A 23,772-nucleotide genomic window follows, 5' to 3' on the forward strand; every position below is an offset into this window, starting at 1 on the left:
CCACTCATTGCCATCTTGTAAACCCCTTATCACGGATTACAAACGGCTCAATGACTAATTCAGCTCTGCTACACCTGCAGCTGGAGCCAGTGTCTTTATACAGCAGAGTTCAGATGGTCCTATGGCTGCGTATGACTCCAACTCCAGGACATCTGGTCAGCAGCTTCAAACATTGCTCCAGGAGAGAAGAACCAAACCCTAAGGTGCTGCTCTCCTCCGCCTGAGACACAAAGAGTTAATGAGGAAACCATAAGAAGGATTACCCTGCACCAGTACCTCTTATACCTGAGATTATCCTGCACCTGTACCTCTTATACCTGAGATTATCCTGCACCTGTACCTCTTCTTATACCTGAGATTATCCTGCACCCGAACCTCTTCTTATACCTGAGATTACCCTGCACCCGTACCTCTTCTTATACCTGAGATTATCCTGCACCCGTACCTCTTCTTATACCTGAGATTACCCTGCACCCGTACCTCTTCTTATAGCTGAGATTACCCTGCACCTGTACCTCTTCTTATAGCTGAGATTACCCTGCACCTGTACCTCTTCTTATACCTGAGATTATCCTGCACCTGTACCTCTTCTAATACCTCAGATTATCCTGCACCAGTACCTCTTCTTATACCTCAGATTATCCTGCACTGTACCTCTTCTTATAGCTGAGATTATCCTGCACCTGTACCTCTTCTTATAGCTGAGATTACCCTGCACCTGTACCTCTTCTTATACCTGAGATTATCCTGCACCTGTACCTCTTCTAATACCTCAGATTATCCTGCACCAGTACCTCTTCTTATACCTCAGATTATCCTGCACTGTACCTCTTCTTATACCTGAGATTATCCTGCACCTGTACCTCTTCTTATACCTGAAATTATCCTGCACCTGTACCTCTTCTTATACCTGAGATTACCCTGCACCTGTACCTCTTCTAATACCTCAGATTATCCTGCACCAGTACCTCTTCTTATACCTCAGATTATCCTGCACCAGTACCTCTTCTTATACCTGAGATTATCCTGCACCTCTTCGTATACCTCAGATTATCCTGCACCTGTACCTCTTCTTATGCCTGAGATTACCCTGCACCTGTACCTCTTCTTATACCTGAGATTACCCTGCACCTGTACCTCTTCTAATACCTCAGATTATCCTGCACCAGTACTTCTTCTTATACCTCAGATTATCCTGCACCAGTACCTCTTCTTATACCTGAGATTATCCTGCACCTCTTCGTATACCTCAGATTATCCTGCACCTGTACCTCTTCTTATGCCTGAGATTACCCTGCACCTGTACCTCTTCTTATACCTGAGATTACCCTGCACCTGTACCTCTTCTAATACCTCAGATTATCCTGCACCTGTACCTCTTCGTATACCTCAGATTATCCTGCACCTGTACATCTTTAACCTCAGATTATCCTGCACCTGTACTTCTTCTTATACCTGAGATTATCCTGCACCTGTACCTCTTCTTATACCTGAGATTATCCTGCACAAGTACCTCTTATACCTCAGATTACCCTGCACCTGTACCTCTTATACCCGAGATTATCCTGCACCTGTACCTCTTATACCTGAGACTATCCTGCACCTGTACCTCCTCTTATACCTGAGACTATCCTGCACCCGTACCTTCTCTTATACCTGAGACTATCCTGCACCTGTACCTCCTCTTATACCTGAGATTATCCTGCACCTTTACCTCCTATACCTGAGATTATCCTGCACCTGTACCTCTTATACCTGAGATTATCCTGCACCTGTACCTCTTCTTATAACTGAGATTATCCTGCACCTGTACCTCTTCTTATAACTGAGATTATCCTGCACCTGTACCTCCTCTTATACCTGAGATTATCCTGCACCTGTACCTCTTATACCTGAGATTATCCTGCACCTGTACCTCTTCTTATACCTGAGATTACCCTGCACCTGTACCTCTTATACCTCCGATTACCCTGCACCTGTACCTCTTATACCTGAGATTTTCCTGCACCTGTACCTCTTATACCTGAGACTATCCTGCACCTGTACCTCCTCTTATACCTGAGACTATCCTGCACCTGTACCTCTTCTTATACCTGAGATTATCCTGCACCTGTACCTCTTCTTATACCTGAGATTATCCTGCACCTGTACCTCTTATACCTGAGATTATCCTGCACCCGTACCTCCTCTTATACCTGAGACTATCCTGCACCCGTACCTTCTCTTATACCTGAGACTATCCTGCACCTGTACCTCCTCTTATACCTGAGATTATCCTGCACCTGTACCTCTTATACCTGAGATTACCCTGCACCTGTACCTCTTCTTATACCTGAGATTATCCTGCACCTGTACCTCTTCTTATACCTGAGATTATCCTGCACCTGTACCTCTTATACCTCAGATTACCCTGCACCTGTACCTCCTTTTATACCTGAGATTATCCTGCACCTGTACCTCCTCTTATACCTGAGATTATCCTGCACCTGTACCTCTTATACCTGAGATTACCCTGCACCTGTACCTCCTCTTATACCTCAGATTACCCTGCACCTGTACCTCTTCTTATACCTGAGATTATCCTGCACCTGTACCTCTTATACCTCAGATTATCCTGCACCTGTACCTCTTATACCTCAGATTATCCCACACCTATACCTCTTCTTATAACTGAGATTATCCCGCACCTGTACCTCTTCTTATACCTGAGATTATCCCGCATCTGTACCTCTTCTTATACCTGAGATTATCCCGCACCTGTACCTCTTCTTATACCTGAGATTATCCTGCACCTCTTCTTATACCTCAGATTATCCTGGACCTGTACATCTTTAACCTGAGATTATCCTGCATCTGTATCTCTTCTTTTACTGAGATTATCCTGCACCCGTACCTCTTCTTATAACTGAGATTACCCTGCACCTGTACCTCTTCTAATACCTGAGATTACCCTGCACCTGTACCTCTTCTAATACCTCAGATTATCCTGCACCTGTACCTCTTCTTATACCTGAGATTATCCTGCACCCGTACCTCTTCTTATACCTGAGATTATCCCGCACCTGTACCTCTTCTTATACCTGAGATTACCCTGCACCTGTACCTCTTCTTATACCTGAGATTATCCTGCACCTGTACCTCTTCTTATACCTCAGATTATCCTGCACCTGTACCTCTTCTTATACCTGAGATTATCCTGCACCCATACCTCTTCTTATACCTCAGATTACCCTACACCTGTACCTCTTCTTATACCTGAGATTATCCTGCACCTGTACCTCTTATACCTCAGATTACCCTGCACCTGTACCTCCTCTTATACCTGAGATTATCCTGCACCTGTACCTCTTCTTATACCTGAGATTATCCTGCACCTGTACCTCCTCTTATACCTGAGATTATCCTGCACCTGTACCTCCTCTTATACCTCAGATTACCCTGCACCTGTACCTCTTATACCTGAGATTACCCTGCACCTGTACCTCTTCTTATACCTGAGATTACCCTGCACCTGTACCTCTTCTTATACCTGAGATTATCCTGCACCTCTTCTTATACCTGATATTATCCTACACCTGTACCTCTTATACCTCAGATTACCCTGCACCCGTACCTCCTCTTATACCTGAGATTATCCCGCACCCGTACCTCTTCTTATACCTGAGATTATCCCGCACCCGTACCTCTTCTTATACCTGAGATTATCCTGCACCTGTACCTCTTCTTATACCTGAGATTATCCCGCACCTCTTCTTATACCTGAGATTATCCTGCACCTGTACCTCTTCTTATACCTGAGATTACCCTGTACCTCTTATACCTCAGATTACCCTGCACCTGTACCTCCTCATATCTCAGATTACCCTGCACCTGTACCTCTTCTTATACCTGAGATTACCCTGCACCCGTACCTCTTATACCTGAGATTATCCTGCACCTGTACCTCTTCTTATACCTCAGATTACCCTGCACCTGTACCTCCTCTTATACCTGAGATTATCCTGCACCTGTACCTCTTCTTATACCTCAGATTACCCTGCACCTGTACCTCTTCTTATACCTGAGATTACCCTGCACCTGTACCTCTTCTTATACCTCAGATTATCCCGCACCTGTACCTCCTCTTATACCTCAGATTACCCTGCATCTGTACCTCTTATACCTCAGATTATCCTGCACCTGTACCTCCTCTTATACCTCAGATTACCCTGCACCTGTACCTCTTCTTATACCTCAGATTACCCTGCACCTGTACCTCTTATACCTCAGATTACCCTGCACCTGTACCTCCTCTTATACCTGAGATTACCCTGCACCCGTACTTCTTCTTATACCTGAGATTATCCTGCACCTGTACCTCCTCTTATACCTCAGATTACCCTGCACCTGTACCTCTTATACCTGAGATTACCCTGCACCTGTACCTCTTCTTATACCTGAGATTACCCTGCACCTGTACCTCTTCTTATACCTGAGATTATCCTGCACCTGTACCTCTTCTTATACCTGATATTATCCTACACCTGTACCTCTTATACCTCAGATTACCCTGCACCCGTACCTCCTCTTATACCTGAGATTATCCCGCACCCGTACCTCTTCTTATACCTGAGATTATCCTGCACCTGTACCTCTTCTTATACCTGAGATTACCCTGCACCTGTACCTCTTCTTATACCTGAGATTATCCTGCACCTGTACCTCTTCTTATACCTCAGATTACCCTGCACCTGTACCTCCTCTTATATCTCAGATTACCCTGCACCTGTACCTCTTCTTATACCTGAGATTACCCTGCACCCGTACCTCTTATACCTGAGATTATCCTGCACCAGTACCTCCTCTTATACCTGAGATTATCCTGCACCTGTACCTCTTCTTATACCTGAGATTACCCTGCACCTGTACCTCTTCTTATACCTCAGATTATCCTGCACCTGTACCTCCTCTTATACCTCAGATTACCCTGCATCTGTACCTCTTATACCTCAGATTACCCTGCACCTGTACCTCCTCTTATACCTCAGATTACCCTGCATCTGTACCTCTTATACCTCAGATTACCCTGCACCTGTACCTCCTCTTATACCTCAGATTACCCTGCACCTGTACCTCTTATACCTCAGATTACCCTGCACCCGTACCTCTTCTTATACCTGAGATTATCCTGCACCTGTACCTCCTCTTATACCTCAGATTACCCTGCACCCGTACCTCTTATACCTGAGATTATCCTGCACCTGTACCTCCTCTTATACCTGAGATTACCCTGCACCTGTACCTCCTCTTATACCTCAGATTTCCCTGCACCTGTACCTCCTCTTATACCTGAGATTATCCTGCACCTGTACCTCTTATACCTGAGATTACCCTGCACCTGTACCTCTTATACCTGAGATTACCCTGCACCTGTACCTCTTATACCTGAGATTATCCTGCACGTGTACCTCTTATACCTGAGATTACCCTGCACCTGTACCTCCTCTTAGACCTGAGATTACCCTGCACCTGTACCTCTTCTTATACCTCCGATAATCCAGTATCTTTATGTCATTTTACACCTTAGATGAAGCAGTGCTTGGACGGTGGGTGACATCTCATGGCCTCTGTACCTGAGTGAAGGTCGCATTCAGTCTGGGCTTTGCTCCACACTGATGTGATTTGTAGTGTAATCTGCCAGCAGGATGATGGGGGTGTTAATCGTCCACTTCAGCGCTCACATCCTCCGGGGATGCTTCCCACAGACCTGCTGAGTGACAATGCGCTGAGAGCTTCATGGCGGCCTTCACAGTGGAGCAGATCTTTCCAGCCGTGGTCAGGAGAGGGACACTAATGGCACCCGGGGCCCGGCCTCCACTAGATGCTGAGAGCTCTGGAAGGTCCTCAGATCCCCGGCCAATTCACAGCCATTCAGTATGTGGGTAGATCTACGGCACCCCATGGCGTCCTCCTCCAGATGTCACTGCACAAACCTGCAGGTGTTTTACTGTTCCTCTGTTTATGATCTACAAATGATTCCAGATGCGGAAATATTGCTGATGTTGGTTATGTTTCTTATATCATCGTCGTCAGTGTCATTTTCTATTTGATTCCGGCTTCGTTTGATTTGACTTGTTGTGTCTTTTCTTACTTCTGTTCCTTCCTTTTGGCGATTCTCTTCCCCATGTGAGACTGGCTGTCACACATAGTGTCCTATATAATATGAGCAGCTGAGGGTTTGCAGATCTCATCCTACCCTGCACATAATACACAGCAATTAACCTCTGCCTGACCACAGGCAAGTGTGTCCTCGGGAACATCTGGTCCAGGACTAATGGGAGCAAAAAGGGAGGCAGAAAGCCAGGAGCATTATACTGTCCCTAAACCTGTCCACCCTGACATCACGGTATAGAGAGACCTCAAAGTTCTTGTGTCCCAGGAATGACCGTCCACTGCACCACATAGAAAATGTCATTACCACAGTGCCTCCATAATACTGCCACACAGCGCACACATCAGTGCCCCATATATCTACATTACATACAGTTGAAACCAGAAGTTTACATACACTATATAAGAAGACACATCTGGATGTTCTTCTCAATATCTGACATGAAATCAGAATAAAGTTCCCTGTTTTTGGTCGGTTAGGATTACCAGAATTATTATTATTTGCCAAATGCCTGAATAATGAGACAGAGAATGTTTTAAGGCATTTTTATTACTTTCTGCAAAGTCAAAGGTTTCCATACACTTCATTAGTATTTGGTTCCATTGCCCTTAGACTGTATGACTTGGGTCAAACGTTTTGGACGTCCTTCCACCAGCTTCTCACAATAGTTGGTCGGTATTCGGGCCCGTTCCTCCTGACAGAACTGGTGTAACGGAGCCATGTCTGTTGGTCGCTGCCTTTTCAGCTTTGCCCATAAATTTCCAATAGGACTGAGATCAGGGCTTTGTGATGGCCGCTCCAGAAAACTGACTTTGTTGTCCTTAAGTCACTCTGTAACCAGTCTGGCAGCTTCGGGTCATTGTCCATTTGGAAGACCCATTTGCGCCCAAGCTTTAACTTCCGGACTGATGTCTTCAGAATTTCCACATAATCTTCTTCCCTCATGACACCATCTATTTGGTGAAGTGCACCCGTCCCTCCCGCAGCAGAACAGCCCCACAACATGACGCTGCCGCCCCCGTGTCTCACAGTTGGGATGGTGTTCTTAGGCTTCCAAGCTTCTCCCTTTTTCCTCCAAACGTAACGATGGTCACTATGGCCAAAAAGTTCCGTTTTAGTTTGGTCAGACCACAGGACATGTCTCCAGAAATGTAGGTCTTTGTTCCTGTGGTCATTTGCAGACATTAATCTGGGTTTCTTTTGGAGTAATGGCTTCTTCCGGGCAGAGCGGTCTTTGAGCCCATGATAATACCGTCCTCGTTTCACTGTGGATAGTGACACAATCTCACCAGCTTCCACCATCATCTTCACAAGGTCTTTTGCTTTTCTTCTTGGGTTGATATGCAGATGTCGGACCAAAGCACGTTCTTCTCCGGGACACAGAAGCCGTCTCCTTCCTGAGCGGTATGACGGCCGGACATTCCCATCTTGTTTGTACTTGTACAGATGGACGAGGCGCCTTCAGGGATCTTGAAGATGCAGCCAAGGTTGAGCCAGACTTGTGCAAGTCCACAATTCTCCTCCTGATATCTTGGCTGATTTCTTTAGACTTTCCCAAGATGCTACATGAAGAAGCAGTGTGCTTCAGGTCTGCATCTAAATACATCCACAGGTGTGTCTGTAATCACCAATCAGAAGCTTCCAAACACATGACGTCATCAGAGGGGCGGTCCGGAGAGGGTTAATAGCATAGTAATCTCAGTGTATGGAAACTTTTCACTTTGCAGAAAGTAATCTCTGATTTTATGTCAGATATTGAGAAAAACCTGCAGATGTGTCTTTTTATAAAGTGTATGTAAACTTCTGGTTTCAACTGTACATAATACTGCCACACACCGAAAAACATAACAGTGCTGTACAGTGTCCAATATCTGTACAATACCCACATAATACTGCCACACAGAGAACACATAACAGTGCCGCATATATCTACAATAGTCATATAATACTGCCACACAGACAACACATAGCAGTGCCGTATATATCTACAATACCCACATAATACTGCCACACAGAGAACACATAACAGTGCCGCATATATGTACAATACCCACATAATACTGCCACACAGAGAACACATAACAGTGCCGTATATATCTACAATACCCACATAATACTGCCACACAGAGAACACATAACAGTGCCGCATATATGTACAATACCCACATAATACTGCCACACAGTGATCATATAACAGTGCTATACAGTGCCCAATATCTGTACAATACCCACATAATACTGCCACACAGACAACACATAGCAGTGCCGCATATATCTACAATACTCATATAATACTGCCACACAGACAACACATAACAGTGCCGTATATATCTACAATACCCACATAATACTGCCACACAGACAACACATAACAGTGCCGCATATATCTACAATACTCATATAATACTGCCACACAGAGAACACATAGCAATGCTATACAGTGCCAAATATCTGTACAATACCCACATAATACTGCCACACAGTGATCATATAACAGTGCTATACAGTGCCCAATATCTGTACAATACCCACATAATACTGCCACACAGAGAACCCATAACACTATCGCACCATAGTAAAAATATACCCTTGCTATTCCCCACTACAGTAGAATGAACACACTGGCATACTGTGCCTTTATAATACTACCATATTGTACCCATATAACACTGCCAAACACATGACAAAAACATAGCAAACAGATGAACACATAACATTAAGTGCATATATAATAGTGCCCTACAGTGCAGATAGTGCTGCCATGCAGTGCATACAGCGAGTGTATATAAGAACAGTATACAGTGAGCATACAGTCCTCCAGCTGGTGCTGCGCTTCTGGAGACCCCAGGCTCTACTCTGCCCCCTTCTGTCCAGGGAGTGCACTGGAGACAATGGCGAGATCTCTGCTTTGTGGGTGTCCTGGCTGCTAATAATTATCACATCTGATGAGGAGACGGATCCTGGCCCACATGCAGTTCTCGTCCACCAACTCCTTGGGCGTCCGCCTTTGTGAGAAGACATTTGGGCACACATGTATCGGGACCCCCTGATGGGAACATATGCTGGAAGCAAGGCCTAAAATTTCCACGTAAATTTCTTCCATGTGACTGGGATTAGACCCTGGTCCAACGCAGTAGGGAACTGGGAACTTCTGCGCTGGACGTTCTCAGAAATACAGAGTTATGGCTGCAGAGATCTGATCCTCATCTGTTCACCACCATTAATGGCACTGTGCCTGGACGGGCTCCTGCTCTGCACATTTCCTACACTATCTACATGGTGGCAGCTCAAGGCTGTGATCTTCTAGATCCTCACTTCTCAACCTGTGGAATACCTCATGGAGTAATGTCTCTGGTGAGTACCTTCACTTTGCTCATGCTTTTAATAGGCAGCTTTGAGTACCTCCAATGTAATTTATTTGGGTGGGGAACCTTGAGGCTTGGGAACATTGAGAATCACTGATCTACCGGACACCAGCAGATCTTCAAAAAGACGCAAAAAGAAGAAAGTCAGAGACAAGTTCCAACACTGGTGTCTATGGCCTTGTCACTACTAGCCACCAATGCCCAATAATATAAACAGGAGTGTGGGCATCACATGGGACAGTGTGGTGACCCGATTTTCTTTTTCCTAGACCGATGTGGGTCCATTCTTTGGATGGTCCATCTTCTAGATCGGTCTCTCTTCTGTGCTAATCCAAATCTGTTGTGTTTAAGGCCTGTATTACACCAACAGATTTCTGACCAATTTCTGTCCAATCCGACCAATAGTTGGTGTGTGTATAACCAAAGAGTATGTAAATGGCCATCTGACCAATGATTGGTCGGATAATATATTGGTGTAATAGCCTAATTTAAGGTGCTGAAACCTTGGAATGCAGCAAAGACTGTCCCTCCTTGTGAAGGTTATGGGCGAAGGGGATCCTTACACTCGTCATGTCTACTACTAAGGTAACAGATCCGATATGGTAGGAATGATGTGGAGGCTCAGAGATTCAGATTCTGCTTCCTGAAGACCTCCAAAAGGAACCAGGACAAACCCAGAATCTTAATGTAGAACTTGAATGATGAAATGATCCAAGACAGCTCATGAGAATCATTTTTGCTGGGATCCCCATTGTTTTCTTTGAGTGCTGTAATCCTGGGGCTCGTGAGTTCTGTAGACCTTCTTCCTCATGATTACAATACTCTGTTCAGTGCAAGGTCTTCAGGCTTCTCTTTATGATTTCTGTGACTGCCTCCACCAATGTTGTGCTGCTCATCAATGAGTTTGGTCTTGTCATGTCAGGAATACACGAAGGTCAAGGAGGGAACGGGTCACCTCAACTTGGTCACTGCTTCCTCTGATGTTCAACGGTTCTCAAACATATTCACCAGAACGGTCAAAATGTGTGATGTCAATGTGGACTCCTTCTCCACTGTCTCTTTTCTGTAGTTTCACTACAAAGGTACCAGAACAATCCTCATATCCACCAGTGATGACAACCAAGAGCTGTGACCACCCAGGCAGCACCCTTGGAATTTACCTCACTCACTTTCAATGGTGGGTCCTCATGAGTGGTCATGGCTCCAGATGCTAGTTGCTAGAAAAAATACACTCCTTAGCCCCAGTCATAGCTTCTGTCTTGGTTGGTTGTGCTGGATTGGGTCATTGTTCTCCTTCCCCCTGCCACATCGGGTTGTCAAGGCAAGTGGCGCTATTGCATGATAATAACACTGGTGGCCTCCGTAAAATCCTTGCAGATTAAGGTACACCCTATGCTTGGCAAGTGTTTTGATTCTGTTTCTGATGGTGACCTTCTTCCTGGAATATGCTCCTGTCTGATCCTTCAGATTGCTGCCTGGTTCCTGTTGTCTTGTCCTTCAGAATGTCATTTGGTTCCTGCGGTCTCATCCATCAGATTTCCACCTGATTTCTGTGGTCTCATCCTTCACATTGTCACAAGGTTCCTATGGTCTCATCCCTCACATTGTCACAAGGGTTCTCTGATCTCGTCCTTCACATCGTCACCTGGTTCCTGTGGTCTACTTCTTCAGATTGTTGACTAGTTCCTGCGGTCTCATCCATCAGATTGTCGCCTGGTTCCTCGGGTCTCATGCTTTGGATTGTCGCAAGGTACCTCTGGTCTCATCCCTCACATTGTCACAAGGGTTCTCTGATCTCGTCCTTCACATCGTCACCTGGTTCCTGTGGTCTACTTCTTCAGATTGTTGACTAGTTCCTGCGGTCTCATCCATCAGATTGTCGCCTGGTTCCTCGGGTCTCATGCTTTGGACTGTCACAAGGTACCTCTGGTCTCATCCTTCAGATTGTCACCTAGTTTCACTCCTGGTATTGACTCTTCGCCGTCTTCTGTGTATGGTTCTGTCTCCACCAGTTTGCCTTATCCCGCTCACTGTTCCACTGATGACCCCTGGCTACATTCCTGACTTCACTACATTGCACCCGGCGCCAATGGTTGTCTACCTGGAGGACCACAACGTGGGAAACCAACCAACCAAGAAAGCCCACACCTCCTTGTCTGGGTTATTAAGGGTGTAGAATGGGGAGACTCTATACCCCAGTTTAGTCAGCGCCAAATCAGCTGTGGCTTACAGGATGCATTTCTCCAGTGAGAAGAGTTCCTCAAGGCCTTTGTGGGGTTCCCCTTGGTTTGGTCATAGATTCTCTTCGCTTGATGGCAGCTACAAAATCTAGAGACTCTCTTATAGAAAGAACAGAACCACCGCTACTCACCTCAAAATACTAAGGAACCTCCCTCAGTATTCCTAATAGTCTTTTCCAACATTTGAAGAAACAATCAACATCTACAGCCCCAGCTTCTTCATTCACTATTCATATTAAACGAGTTGTCTGGTGTGGAAAGCCCACCGTCACAGCATATTCTGGGTTAATAAAGGGGGGGTCTCACCTCTTGGTCAGAGCGTAGAGCTGTTACATAAACCATCTCTTGGTGTTATAATGTATTACACAGACAATGAGAATAAGCATGGTGTAATGCCTCATCTCCCCTGCAGGGGCGCTGCAGGGAAACTGAACACTTACTGCCAAAGATTACAGCTGATCACTGGGGGTCCCAGCAGGGAAACGCTATGGGGGATCCGCTTACTGTCAAGGGACCCAAGAGATTGTCTAAGGCAAAGGACCTCTTACCCTCCTCAAAATTTCCTCATGTCCAACCAGTGAAGAAAACTGTGCTGCCCAGTTTGGGGTCCCCTTTATAATTATGGTTCCTAGATGGCAGCCACCTGCTTATCACTGGGAGTGGGGGCATTAGAGAGAGACCCTCGCCTTGTGGTGGTCCTCCGCTGTGGCTAATGGAGGGGGTTTGGAGGCTCCTTCTGTTCACTTGTCAATGGCTGATGGGTTTATACCGCTTTGTGGGTTAGTTTTGTGTTTTCCTCAGAACATGTGCGCTAAGCCCTCGTGCCTGATAGCTGCTTCTGCACGGCGAGGGGCTCAGGTAATTAGGCGCAGAGAATGTGCAGACCTGCGCTGGAGGCTACGGCTGCGCCAATTACAACTCCCAGCAGAAAGACGCGCTGCGAACACACTGAGAGTCCTTTTTTTTTTTTAAATCCTTACCTCGTAAATAACTTGTTAATGTGACTTGTGTGAGAAAGCACGGGCGATCCGTCCGGCAGGCGAGGGGTTAAAGCAATAAACTTAACAATCGAGTATGTGTTAAATGAGTCCGTGGAGAGCGCCGAGAACGCCGCCGAGCGCTTCCCCCTCCTGACCGCAGCACTTTTTATATCGACTTAAAACTCAGATGCATTAAAACTTTATGGGGCATCTCCGGGTGAAAACGCAAACACAATATTTTGGGACCAAGCAATTTGGCGACTGCAGGGTCTGCAGAACGGGTAATAAAAGGGTCGTAAGCGTCACGGTAAACAGTCGGGGTGTTTTATGGCTCAGGGCGGCCGAGGGGAAAATCCAGGGACTCCTGAAGATGGTGGCTACAAAACCTAAAGACTCCCTCATAGGAAAAACAGAACCGCCGCTCCTCACCTCGGAAAACTGAGGAACCTCCCGGGATTTCTTCATTTTTGGGTTTCCAAGTTCATGAACCTAAAATATAGAAGTAAAAAATAAATATCAAGGTCAAAATCCAGAACCTGCAAAATTCATTGGTATGTGGTATAATGGGGTGTGTATAATGTAGGTGCGGTATAATGGGGTGTGTATAATCTGGGTGCGGTATAATTGGGTGTGTATAATCTGGGTGCGGTATAATGGGGTGTGTATAATCTGGGTGCGGTATAATTGGGTGTGTATAATCTGGGTGCGGTATAATGGGGTGTGTATAATCTGGGTGCGGTATAATGGGGTGTGTATAATCTGGGTGCGGTATAATTGGGTGTGTATAATCTGGGTGCGGTATAATGGGGTGTGTATAATGTAGGTGCGGTATAATTGGGTGTGTATAATCTGGGTGCGGTATAATGGGGTGTGTATAATCTGGGTGCGGTATAATGGGGTGTGTATAATCTGGGTGCGGTATAATTGGGTGTGTATAATCTGGGTGCGGTATAATGGGGTGTGTATAATCTGGGTGCGGTATAATGGGGTGTGTATAATCTGGGTGCGGTATAATTGGGTGTGTATAATCTGGGTGCGGTATAATGGGGTGTGTATAATGTAGGTGCGGTATAATGGGGTGTGTATAATCTGGGTGCGGTATAATGGGGTGTGTATAATGTAGGTGCGGTATAATGGGGTGTGTATAATGTAGGTGCGGTATAATGGGGTGTGTATAATGTAGGTGCGGTATAATGGGGTGTGTATAATCTGGGTGCGGTATAATGGGGTGTGTATAATGTAGGTGCGGTATAATGGGGTGTGTATAATCTGGGTGCGGTATAATGGGGTGTGTATAATGTAGGTGCGGTATAATGGGGTGTGTGTAATCTGGGTGCGGTATAATGGGGTGTGTATAATGTAGGTGCGGTATAATGGGGTGTGTATAATGTAGGTGCGGTATAATGGGGTGTGTATATTCTGGGTGCGGTATAATGGGGTGTGTATAATCTGGGTGCGGTATAATGGGGTGTGTATAATCTAGGGGTGGTATAATGGGGTGTGTATAATGTAGGTGCGGTATAATGGGGCGTGTATAATCTGGGTGCGGTATAATGGGGTGTGTATAATCTGGGTGCGGTATAATGGGGTGTGTATAATGTAGGCGCGGTATAATGGGGTGTGTGTAATCTGGGTGCGGTATAATGGAGTGTGTATAATGTAGGTGCGGTATAATGGGGTGTGTATAATGTAGGCGCGGTATAATGGGGTGTGTATAATGTAGGTGCGGTATAATAGGGTGTGTATAATCTGGGGGTGGTATAATGGGGTGTGTATAATGTAGGTGCGGTATAATAGGGTGTGTATAATCTGGGTGCGGTATAATGGGGTGTGTATAATGTAGGCGCGGTATAATGGGGTGTGTATAATCTGGGTGCGGTATAATGGAGTGTGTATAATGTAGGTGCGGTATAATGGGGTGTGTGTAATCTGGGTGCGGTATAATGGGGTGTGTATAATGTAGGTGCGGTATAATGGGGTGTGTATAATGTAGGCGCGGTATAATGGGGTGTGTATAATCTGGGTGCGGTATAATGGGGTGTGTATAATCTGGGTGCGGTATAATGGGGTGTGTATAATCTGGGTGCGGTATAATGGGGTGTGTATAATGTAGGTGCGGTATAATGGGGTGTGTATAATGTAGGTGCGGTATAATGGGGTGTGTATAATGTAGGTGCGGTATAATGGGGTGTGTATAATGTAGGCGCGGTATAATGGGGTGTGTATAATGTAGGTGCGGTATAATGGGGTGTGTATAATCTGGGTGCGGTATAATGGGGTGTGTATAATGTAGGTGTGGTATAATGGGGTGTGTATAATGTAGGTGCGGTATAATGGGGTGTGTATAATGTAGGTGTGGTATAATGGGGTGTGTATAATGTAGGTGCGGTATAATGGGGTGTGTATAATGTAGGTGCGGTATATTGGGGTGTGTATAATGTAGGTGCGGTATAATGGGGTGTGTATAATGTAGGCGCGGTATAATGGGGTGTGTATAATCTGGGTGCGGTATAATAGGATGTGTATAATCTGGGTGCGGTATAATGGGGTGTGTATAATCTGGGTGCGGTATAATGGGGTGTGTATAATCTAGGGGTGGTATAATGGGGTGTGTATAATGTAGGTGCGGTATAATGGGGTGTGTATAATGTAGGTGCGGTATAATAGGATGTGCATAATCTGGGTGCGGTATAATGGGGTGTGTATAATGTAGGTGTGGTATAATGGGGTGTGTGTAATCTGGGTGCGGTATAATGGGGTGTGTATAATGTAGGCGCGGTATAATGGGGTGTGTATAATGTAGGTGCGGTATAATGGGGTGTGTATAATGTAGGCGCGGTATAATGGGGTGTGTATAATCTGGGTGCGGTATAATGGGGTGTGTATAATGTAGGTGCGGTATAATGGGGTGTGTATAATCTGGGTGCGGTATAATGGGGTGTGTATAATCTGGGTGCGGTATAATGGGGTGTGTATAATGTAGGCACGGTATAATGGGGTGTGTATAATGTAGGTGCGGTATAATGGGGTGTGTATAATCTGGGTGCGGTATAATGGGGTGTGTATAATGTAGGTGCGGTATAATGGGGTGTGTATAATGTAGGTGCGGTATAATGGGGTGTGTATAATCTGGGTGCAGTATAATGGGGTGTGTATAATGTAGGTGCGGTATAATGGGGTGTGTGTAATCTGGGTGCGGTATAATGGGGTGTGTATAATGTAGGTGCGGTATAATGGGGTGTGTATAATGTAGGCGCGGTATAATGGGGTGTGTATAATCTGGGTGCGGTATAATGGAGTGTGTATAATGTAGGTGCGGTATAATGGGGTGTGTATAATGTAGGTGCGGTATAATGGGGTGTGTATAATGTAGGCGCGGTATAATGGGGTGTGTATAATCTGGGTGCGGTATAATGGGGTGTGTATAATCTGGGTGCGGTATAATGGGGTGTGTATAATCTGGGTGCGGTATAATGGGGTGTGTATAATCTAGGGGTGGTATAATGGGGTGTGTATAATGTAGGTGCGGTATAATGGGGTGTGTATAATGTAGGTGCGGTATAATAGGGTGTGTATAATCTGGGTGCGGTATAATGGGGTGTGTATAATGTAGGTGCGGTATAATGGGGTGTGTATAATGTAGGTGCGGTATAATGGGGTGTGTATAATCTGGGTGCGGTATAATGGGGTGTGTATAATGGGGTGTGTATAATGTAGGTGCGGTATAATGGGGTGTGTATAATGTAGGTGCGGTATAATGGGGTATGTATAATCTGGGTGCGGTATAATGGGGTGTGTATAATGTAGGTGCGGTATAATGGGGTGTGTATAATGTAGGTGCGGTATAATGGGGTGTGTATAATGTAGGTGCGGTATAATGGGGTGTGTATAATGTAGGTGCGGTATAATGGGGTGTGTATAATCTAGGGGTGGTATAATGGGGTGTGTGTAATCTGGGTGCGGTATAATGGGGTGTGATATTCTGTACCTGCTCTAAAACCTTGTCCCATTGTACCAAGCTGAAGAGCCTGCGCTGGGGGCCACACACGGCTTGTTGTAGGGCCCTGGTGTGGAATTCATCTTCCTCTTGGTTCTCAACCACAAGAGCGATCTCCACCTTCCAGGATTCCTGAAATAAGAAGATCCACAGGTGAAGCTTTCATCATCATGTGACGTACCGAGCGGCCATCACTAACAGGCGGTGCAAGGGTTAATTGTGCTCTAGACCACCAGGGATGGAAACATTAACCCCTTCTCTGCTCTAGACCACCAGGGAAGGAAACATTAACCCCTTCTCTGCTCTAGACCACCAGGGAAGGAAACATTAACCCCTTCTCTGCTCTAGACCACCAGGGATGGAAACATTAACCCGTTCTCTGCTCTAGACCACCAGGGATGGAAACATTAACCCCTTCTCTGCTGTAGACAAGTAGGGATGGAAACATTAACCCCTTCTCTGCTCTAGACCACCAGGGATGGAAACATTAACCCCTTCTCTGCTCTAGACCACCAGGGATGGAAACATTAACCCCTTCTCTGCTCTAGACCAGTAGGAACCCCCTCTCTGCTCTAGACCAGTAGGAACCCCCTCTCTGCTCTAGACCAGTAGGGGTGGAAACATTAACCCCTTCTCTGTTCTAGACTATCAGAGATGCAAACATGAACCCTTTGCCCTAGATCTCCAAGGATGGTGACACTAACATCTTCACTTACCTAGACCACCAGGGATGCTGATATTAACCCCTTTTCTGCTGCAGACTACCAGGGATGCTGCTATTAACCCTAGACTACCAGGGATTATGTCATTAAATTATTATCTGGGGACCATGGTGAAGGATGAACTGGTGGCAGAGCGGAGGGAAGGTGCGAAGGTAAGAATCTCAGCTCATAAAGAAGATGGCGTCAAATCAACTCGTCTGTTACTGAATACGGCACAAGAGCTTCTGCAGTTTGGGTCGGAAACATCTATAGACGCATTAGTTAGAACTAGAGATGAGCGAATCTAAGCTGACGAAGTGGAATTTGATCCGATTTCGGGAAAAATTCAATTTGAACCGAATCCTAATTTCCTCGCACTTCGTGGTAACGAATCAAATTTTTTCCTAAAATGGCTGCTGCACGTGTGAGGACATGGAGCAAGGGACTCTGGGAAGGCGGGATCACCCACAATGCCATGCATGCAGCCAATCAGCAGCCAGCCAGCCCTGTGATGTCACAGCCCTATAAATAGCGGCAGCCATCTTGGATTCTGCCAGTTTCCAGTGCACTTAGTGCAGGGAAAGACGTCAGCGGGCGCTAGGGACAGTGCGAGGAAAGACTTTAAAACTTTTATTTTGCTGAATAGAAGTTCAGGGAAAGGACAGGGAGGAATCATTCTGCAGCGTTTATGTAGAACAGGGTTCAGTCGGGAGGTTACATCCTGGGGAATAGGAACAGAGAAGAGAAGTGCCAGGCCCTGCACAGAGGAGAGGCAGAGAAGTGCCCGGCCCTGCACAGAGGAGAGGCAGAGAAGTGCCCGGCCCTGCACAGAGGAGGGGCAGAGAAGTGCCCGGCCCTGCACAGAGGAGGGGCAGAGAAGTGCCAGGCCCTGCACAGAGGAGAGGCAGAGAAGTGCCCGGCCCTGCACAGAGGAGGGGCAGAGAAGTGCCAGGCCCTGCACAGAGGAGGGGCAGAGAAGTGCCAGGCCCTGCACAGAGGAGGGGCAGAGAAGTGCCAGGCCCTGCACAGAGGAGAGGCAGAGAAGTGCCAGGCCCTGCACAGAGGAGAGGCAGAGAAGTGCCCGGCCCTGCACAGAGGAGAGGCAGAGAAGTGCCCGGCCCTGCACAGAGGAGGGGCAGAGGCGTAAATGTTTCTGGCACAGGCAGAGGTGGCAGCAGGGTAAGGGGCCGTGGCAGCAGGGGTCGCAGCGAGAGGCCTGAGCTCCCGGTGTCATCTAGCGGTCGTGTCTTGACTGGCAACCCAGCGGTTCTTGAATGGTTGACTCTGTCAAGTGACATCAGACACCCCCAGCCAAGAGTCGGTGGGTTCGTCAGACACAACCCCTAGTTGGCATGGCCCGGGCCCTGTGCCCTCACCTGTCCTCAACCTGCCCCTGTCCTTTTCTGTTCCCTCAGCCAGAGAAGTATTATATGCTGTGGGCTCAGCTCCACTATACAGCGAGGATGAGCTACTAGAGGACAGTCAGCAGCTACTGCCCAGCCAAGATCTGGAGGAGACATCCGCCGCTTCCTCCTCTAGGTGGGCAAGTAGTGATAAGTAGAGTGGAGCTGGAGCTGGTGTTACGAGCGGTCAGGCTCCAGACCCAGAGACGGTTGAGGAGGACATCAGTGACGTGCAGACAGTACTCGATGATGATGATGATGAACGTGCTCCTGTCCAAGTTGCTGGTGCTGCAGTTCCTCCCTTTCCTAATGGTGGACTCTGCACTTTTCAGAGAACTGAGCCGAGCCGAGGTGGAGAGTCCCAAACCGTCATTTCTTTGCCAAAAAGTCAGTACCAGCCCTGCACACATATGTAGAACAGAAGGTGGGCAAGTCCTTGAGCCTGTCGGTGTCTGCCAGAGTGCACGGCAGCGCCGATGTGTGGAGCTGTAACTACGGTCAGGGACAATGCATGTCCTTTACGGCCCAGTAGGTGAATGTGGTTCCTGCGCAGCCATACCAGCAACTTGGACAGGTGGCACCGCACCTCGTTTGCCTGGGTGAACTGAGTCACACAAGGGAGAAACTGCTCTGTGTCGTTCATCAAGAAATCGAATCCTGCCTTTCTCCGCAACAACTCAAAATCGGAACCATGGTGACTGACAACGGGAAGAACATGGTGTTGGTGCTGCATCAAGGAGGGCTGAGCCATGTGCCCTACATGGCACACGTGTTCAATCTGGTTGTCAAGCGGTTCCTGAAGTCTTCCACCCATCTTCAAGACATCCTAAAAATGGCCAAGAAACTTTGCATGCACTCCAGCCACTCGTACACCGCAAAGCACACCCTCCTTGAGCTGCAGCGGCAGAACAGCGTCTCCTAACATAGGCTGATATGCAACGTTTCCACCCTCCATATGTTGGACCGACTGTATGAACAGAGAAAGGCCATAAACGATTTCTTGATGATGCAAGCGGACAGGAGTACTCCCCTGTGTAACTTCGATGTCAGCCAGTGGCAGATCATGCGTGACACCTGCCGTTTTCTCAGGCACTTTGAGGAGGCCACGTTATTTTTCAGTCGCCAGGACTATGGGATGAACAACTTCATTCCACTGCTTCATGTCCTGGAACAGATGCTGGTAAATCTGACTGTTCAGGGGACTGGAGACGTGGCGCCTAGATCTCACGGCCAAATGAGCCCTGTGGGGGCTGAACTGGAGGAGGAGGAAGAAGACATTGGAGCACAAGCAATGTGTAGCGAAATTAGAGGTTTTCTACACTGGTGACAGGAGAGGAGGAGCAAGAGCAGCCGGAGGAGCAATAGGGCGATGAGGAAGACGAGGCAGAGGACCCGGACACACCGTGGCAATATGCAGTGGAGATGGAGGCAGGGAGTCCCTCCGAGTCACTTGCACAAATGGTCCGATGCATGCTCACTTGCTTGCGTAGTGACAGCTTAATTGTCACCATTCGGCAGAGGGATGACTTCTGGCTCTCCATCTTTCTATTGTCACTATGTGGCCACTTTCATCCCCTGAAGAATCTCTGTTCTCTGCTTCAGGGAAGGTCTGATTTCTAGGCTACCAGTCCCAATTGGAATTTGAAGAATGGACATATTTAATGTTCTCTACCTCTTAGGCTGGTTTGGTTCCCCAGTTGGACCTCCATGTGTTTCGGGATGAAAGCTGTATCCTAACTGCTTGCCCTTATGGCAAAGGCTTGAAGAGAAACCTTCTTCCAGCCTTGAAGAACTCTTTTTGTAATCTGGATACCATCAAGGATAAAGAAGAACTTCAGGATAGAGCCTCATTGTCGGAAGATCCTTCAAGCCTTTCCATAGGGTCAAATGGACTCAACAAAACGGGATAAGGTTTCCTGTTTCTGAGAAGTTTTCTGGTGGAGGACACTGGTATCGGCTGGACCTTCACGCCAACATGCCGCGTGACAATCCTGATAAAGGCCCCAGTGTGTTTCCTCCAAGCCTTGCTACAGCCTGCTGAGAGTGATCCACCAGCCCTATGGAGACCACCGCCTCCTGCTCCACGGCTTCTCGCCTGGTTCCTCCCGTCGCTTGGCCTTTTTCTAGAGAACTTGTTATTTCTTCTGCAATCTGTAAGTTGGCTGGAAAATCTACGGAGCTTCAAGAAGCCAATAAAACTGAAAATCCTGGTTTCATCATCTTTTCCCTTATGGCGCGTGCCCGCCGTGCCAAGTGCTGAGGTCATCCGACTCTCACATTTGCTTCCAGATCATCTGCGAGCCGAGGGACTTTTTCTTTCTTAGCTTGTTGTGATTTACTGAATCCATATAAAACTGGCACAAAGTAAAGGAGAAGAAAGAAGACGTCTTGATGGATGAGTCTCCTCTTTGGTGGGAAATTTTGAAGCGGGAGCAGAAGACATCTCTTCTTGGCCAAGAGCAGCACTCGGTAATGAAAAATAAAGCCGCTGCGACGCTCTGCGCGTCCGGGACCGTCGTGTCAGCACAAAAGGGTCTGCTCGCTGCAGGCAACTACTTGATCAGCCGCTGTCACCTACATGAGCATTGCCATCTAATCATGTCTCTAGTCACACCCAGAGCTGCATGCAGAAGTCTGCTGGGTGTCACTAGGAATCCACTGACTCCAGCTTAGCTGCATGGTCCACTGGAGTCTGAAGAGACAGAAGATGGACTTCAGACTCCCTCAGGCTCCAAGAGACAAGGCTGCTGGACTGGAGTCACTGATCAAAGCTGTGTCCTAATGGAGCAGAGCTGCAGTGTAAAGCAGGAGATCATGTTCTGCATTATGAGGACTGATGTCAGGGGGGCTGATTCACATAGGGGGAGGCATCTTGGCACCGGTCGCTCGCACTTTATTACAAATGAAATTACTGAGTGTAAATTATGTCCTTATGATCAGGAAGGCAAGTAACACCCGGACACTTCTTCATGGAGCCTGCGCTGCGCCTGGACGGCCACCGTGTGGCGCTGTGATTCCACGCACTGTCCGCAGGGCTGAGGGACACACAATTATCCTGGTGTCGGATGATGCCATTATAAACAGGGTCTCGGGGCCCCGGGGGGGTCGATCAGGAGCCTTCAATACAATCATTGTGAAAGACTTCCAGCAGGACGCAGCTGTACGCGGCGTTAACCCTTCAGGAGCCACGCAGCCAGCTGTTTACTGGTCCAGTGCCATAAGACACACCCGCCATATACAGATGATACTATTCCATCTATTACTGCTGACAACCTGCCTGTATATCCTGTCTGAGAGGTTGTCACAGCCCCGCCCCCTGCTGATGACATCACTGATATAATGACATGTGATCAGACATGAGATCACACCCCTTATACTACAGGAACATCTATTACTGCTGACAACCTGCCTGTATATCCTGTCTGAGAGGTTGTCACAGCCCCGCCCCCTGCTGATGACATCACTGATATAATGACATGTGATCAGACATGAGATCACACACCTTATACTACAGGAACATCTATTACTGCTGACAACCTGCCTGTGTATCCTGTCTGAGAGGTTGTCACAGCCCCGCCCCTGCTGATGACATCACTGATATAATGACATGTGATCAGACATGAGATCCACACCTTATACTACAGGAACATCTATTACTGCTGACAACCTGCCTGTATATCCTGTCTGAGAGGTTGTCACAGCCCCGCCCCCTGCTGATGACATCACTGATATAATGACATGTGATCAGACATGAGATCACACACCTTATACTACAGGAACATCTATTACTGCTGACAACCTGCCTGTATATCCTGTCTGAGAGGTTGTCACAGCCCCGCCCCCTGCTGATGACATCACTGATATAATGACATGTGATCAGACATGAGATCCACACCTTATACTACAGGAACATCTATTACTGCTGACAACCTGCCTGTATATCCTGTCTGAGAGGTAGTCACAGCCCCGCCCCCTGCTGATGACATCACTGATATAATGACATGTGATCAGACATGAGATCACACCCCTTATACTACAGGAACATCTATTACTGCTGACAACCTGCCTGTATATCCTGTCTGAGAGGTAGTCACAGCCCCGCCCCCTGCTGATGACATCACTGATATAATGACATGTGATCAGACATGAGATCACACACCTTATACTACAGGAACATCTATTACTGCTGACAACCTGCCTGTATATCCTGTCTGAGAGGTAGTCACAGCCCCGCCCCCTGCTGATGACATCACTGATATAATGACATGTGATCAGACATGAGATCACACACCTTATACTACAGGAACATCTATTACTGCTGACAACCTGCCTGTATATCCTGTCTGAGAGGTAGTCACAGCCCCGCCCCCTGCTGATGACATCACTGATATAATGACATGTGATCAGACATGAGATCACACTCCTTATACTACAGGAACATCTATTACTGCTGACAACCTGCCTGTATATCCTGTCTGAGAGGTAGTCACAGCCCCGCCCCCTGCTGATGACATCACTGATATACTGACATGTGATCAGACATGAGATCACACACCTTATACTACAGGAACATCTATTACTGCTGACAACCTGCCTGTATATCCTGTCTGAGAGGTAGTCACAGCCCCGCCCCCTGCTGGTGACATCACTGATATAATGACATGTGATCAGACATGAGATCACACACCTTATACTACAGGAACATCTATTACTGCTGACAACCTGCCTGTATATCCTGTCTGAGAGGTAGTCACAGCCCCGCCCCCTGCTGGTGACATCACTGATATAATGACATGTGATCAGACATGAGATCCACACCTTATACTACAGGAACATCTATTACTGCTGACAACCTGCCTGTATATCCTGTCTGAGAGGTAGTCACAGCCCCGCCCCCTGCTGGTGACATCACTGATATAATGACATGTGATCAGA

General features: G+C 47.1%; 1 protein-coding gene across 1 annotated transcript in view; it reads right to left on the reverse strand.

Moving 5' to 3' along the window:
• Positions 1 to 23,772, reverse strand: part of SPAG17 (sperm associated antigen 17) — a 179,964-nt gene that overhangs the window by 100,901 nt on the left and 55,291 nt on the right. Inside the window, exons 2-3 of the mRNA XM_040422795.1 lie at positions 16,725 to 16,865; positions 13,166 to 13,225 (exon numbers count right to left, since the gene is read on the reverse strand). Of these exons, the coding sequence (XP_040278729.1) occupies positions 13,166 to 13,225; positions 16,725 to 16,865 (201 nt within the window). The remainder of the gene's footprint in view (positions 1 to 13,165; positions 13,226 to 16,724; positions 16,866 to 23,772) is intronic.

The sequence above is a fragment of the Bufo bufo genome, chromosome 3, assembly GCF_905171765.1.
Source record: "Bufo bufo chromosome 3, aBufBuf1.1, whole genome shotgun sequence".
Lineage (NCBI taxonomy): Eukaryota > Metazoa > Chordata > Amphibia > Anura > Bufonidae > Bufo > Bufo bufo.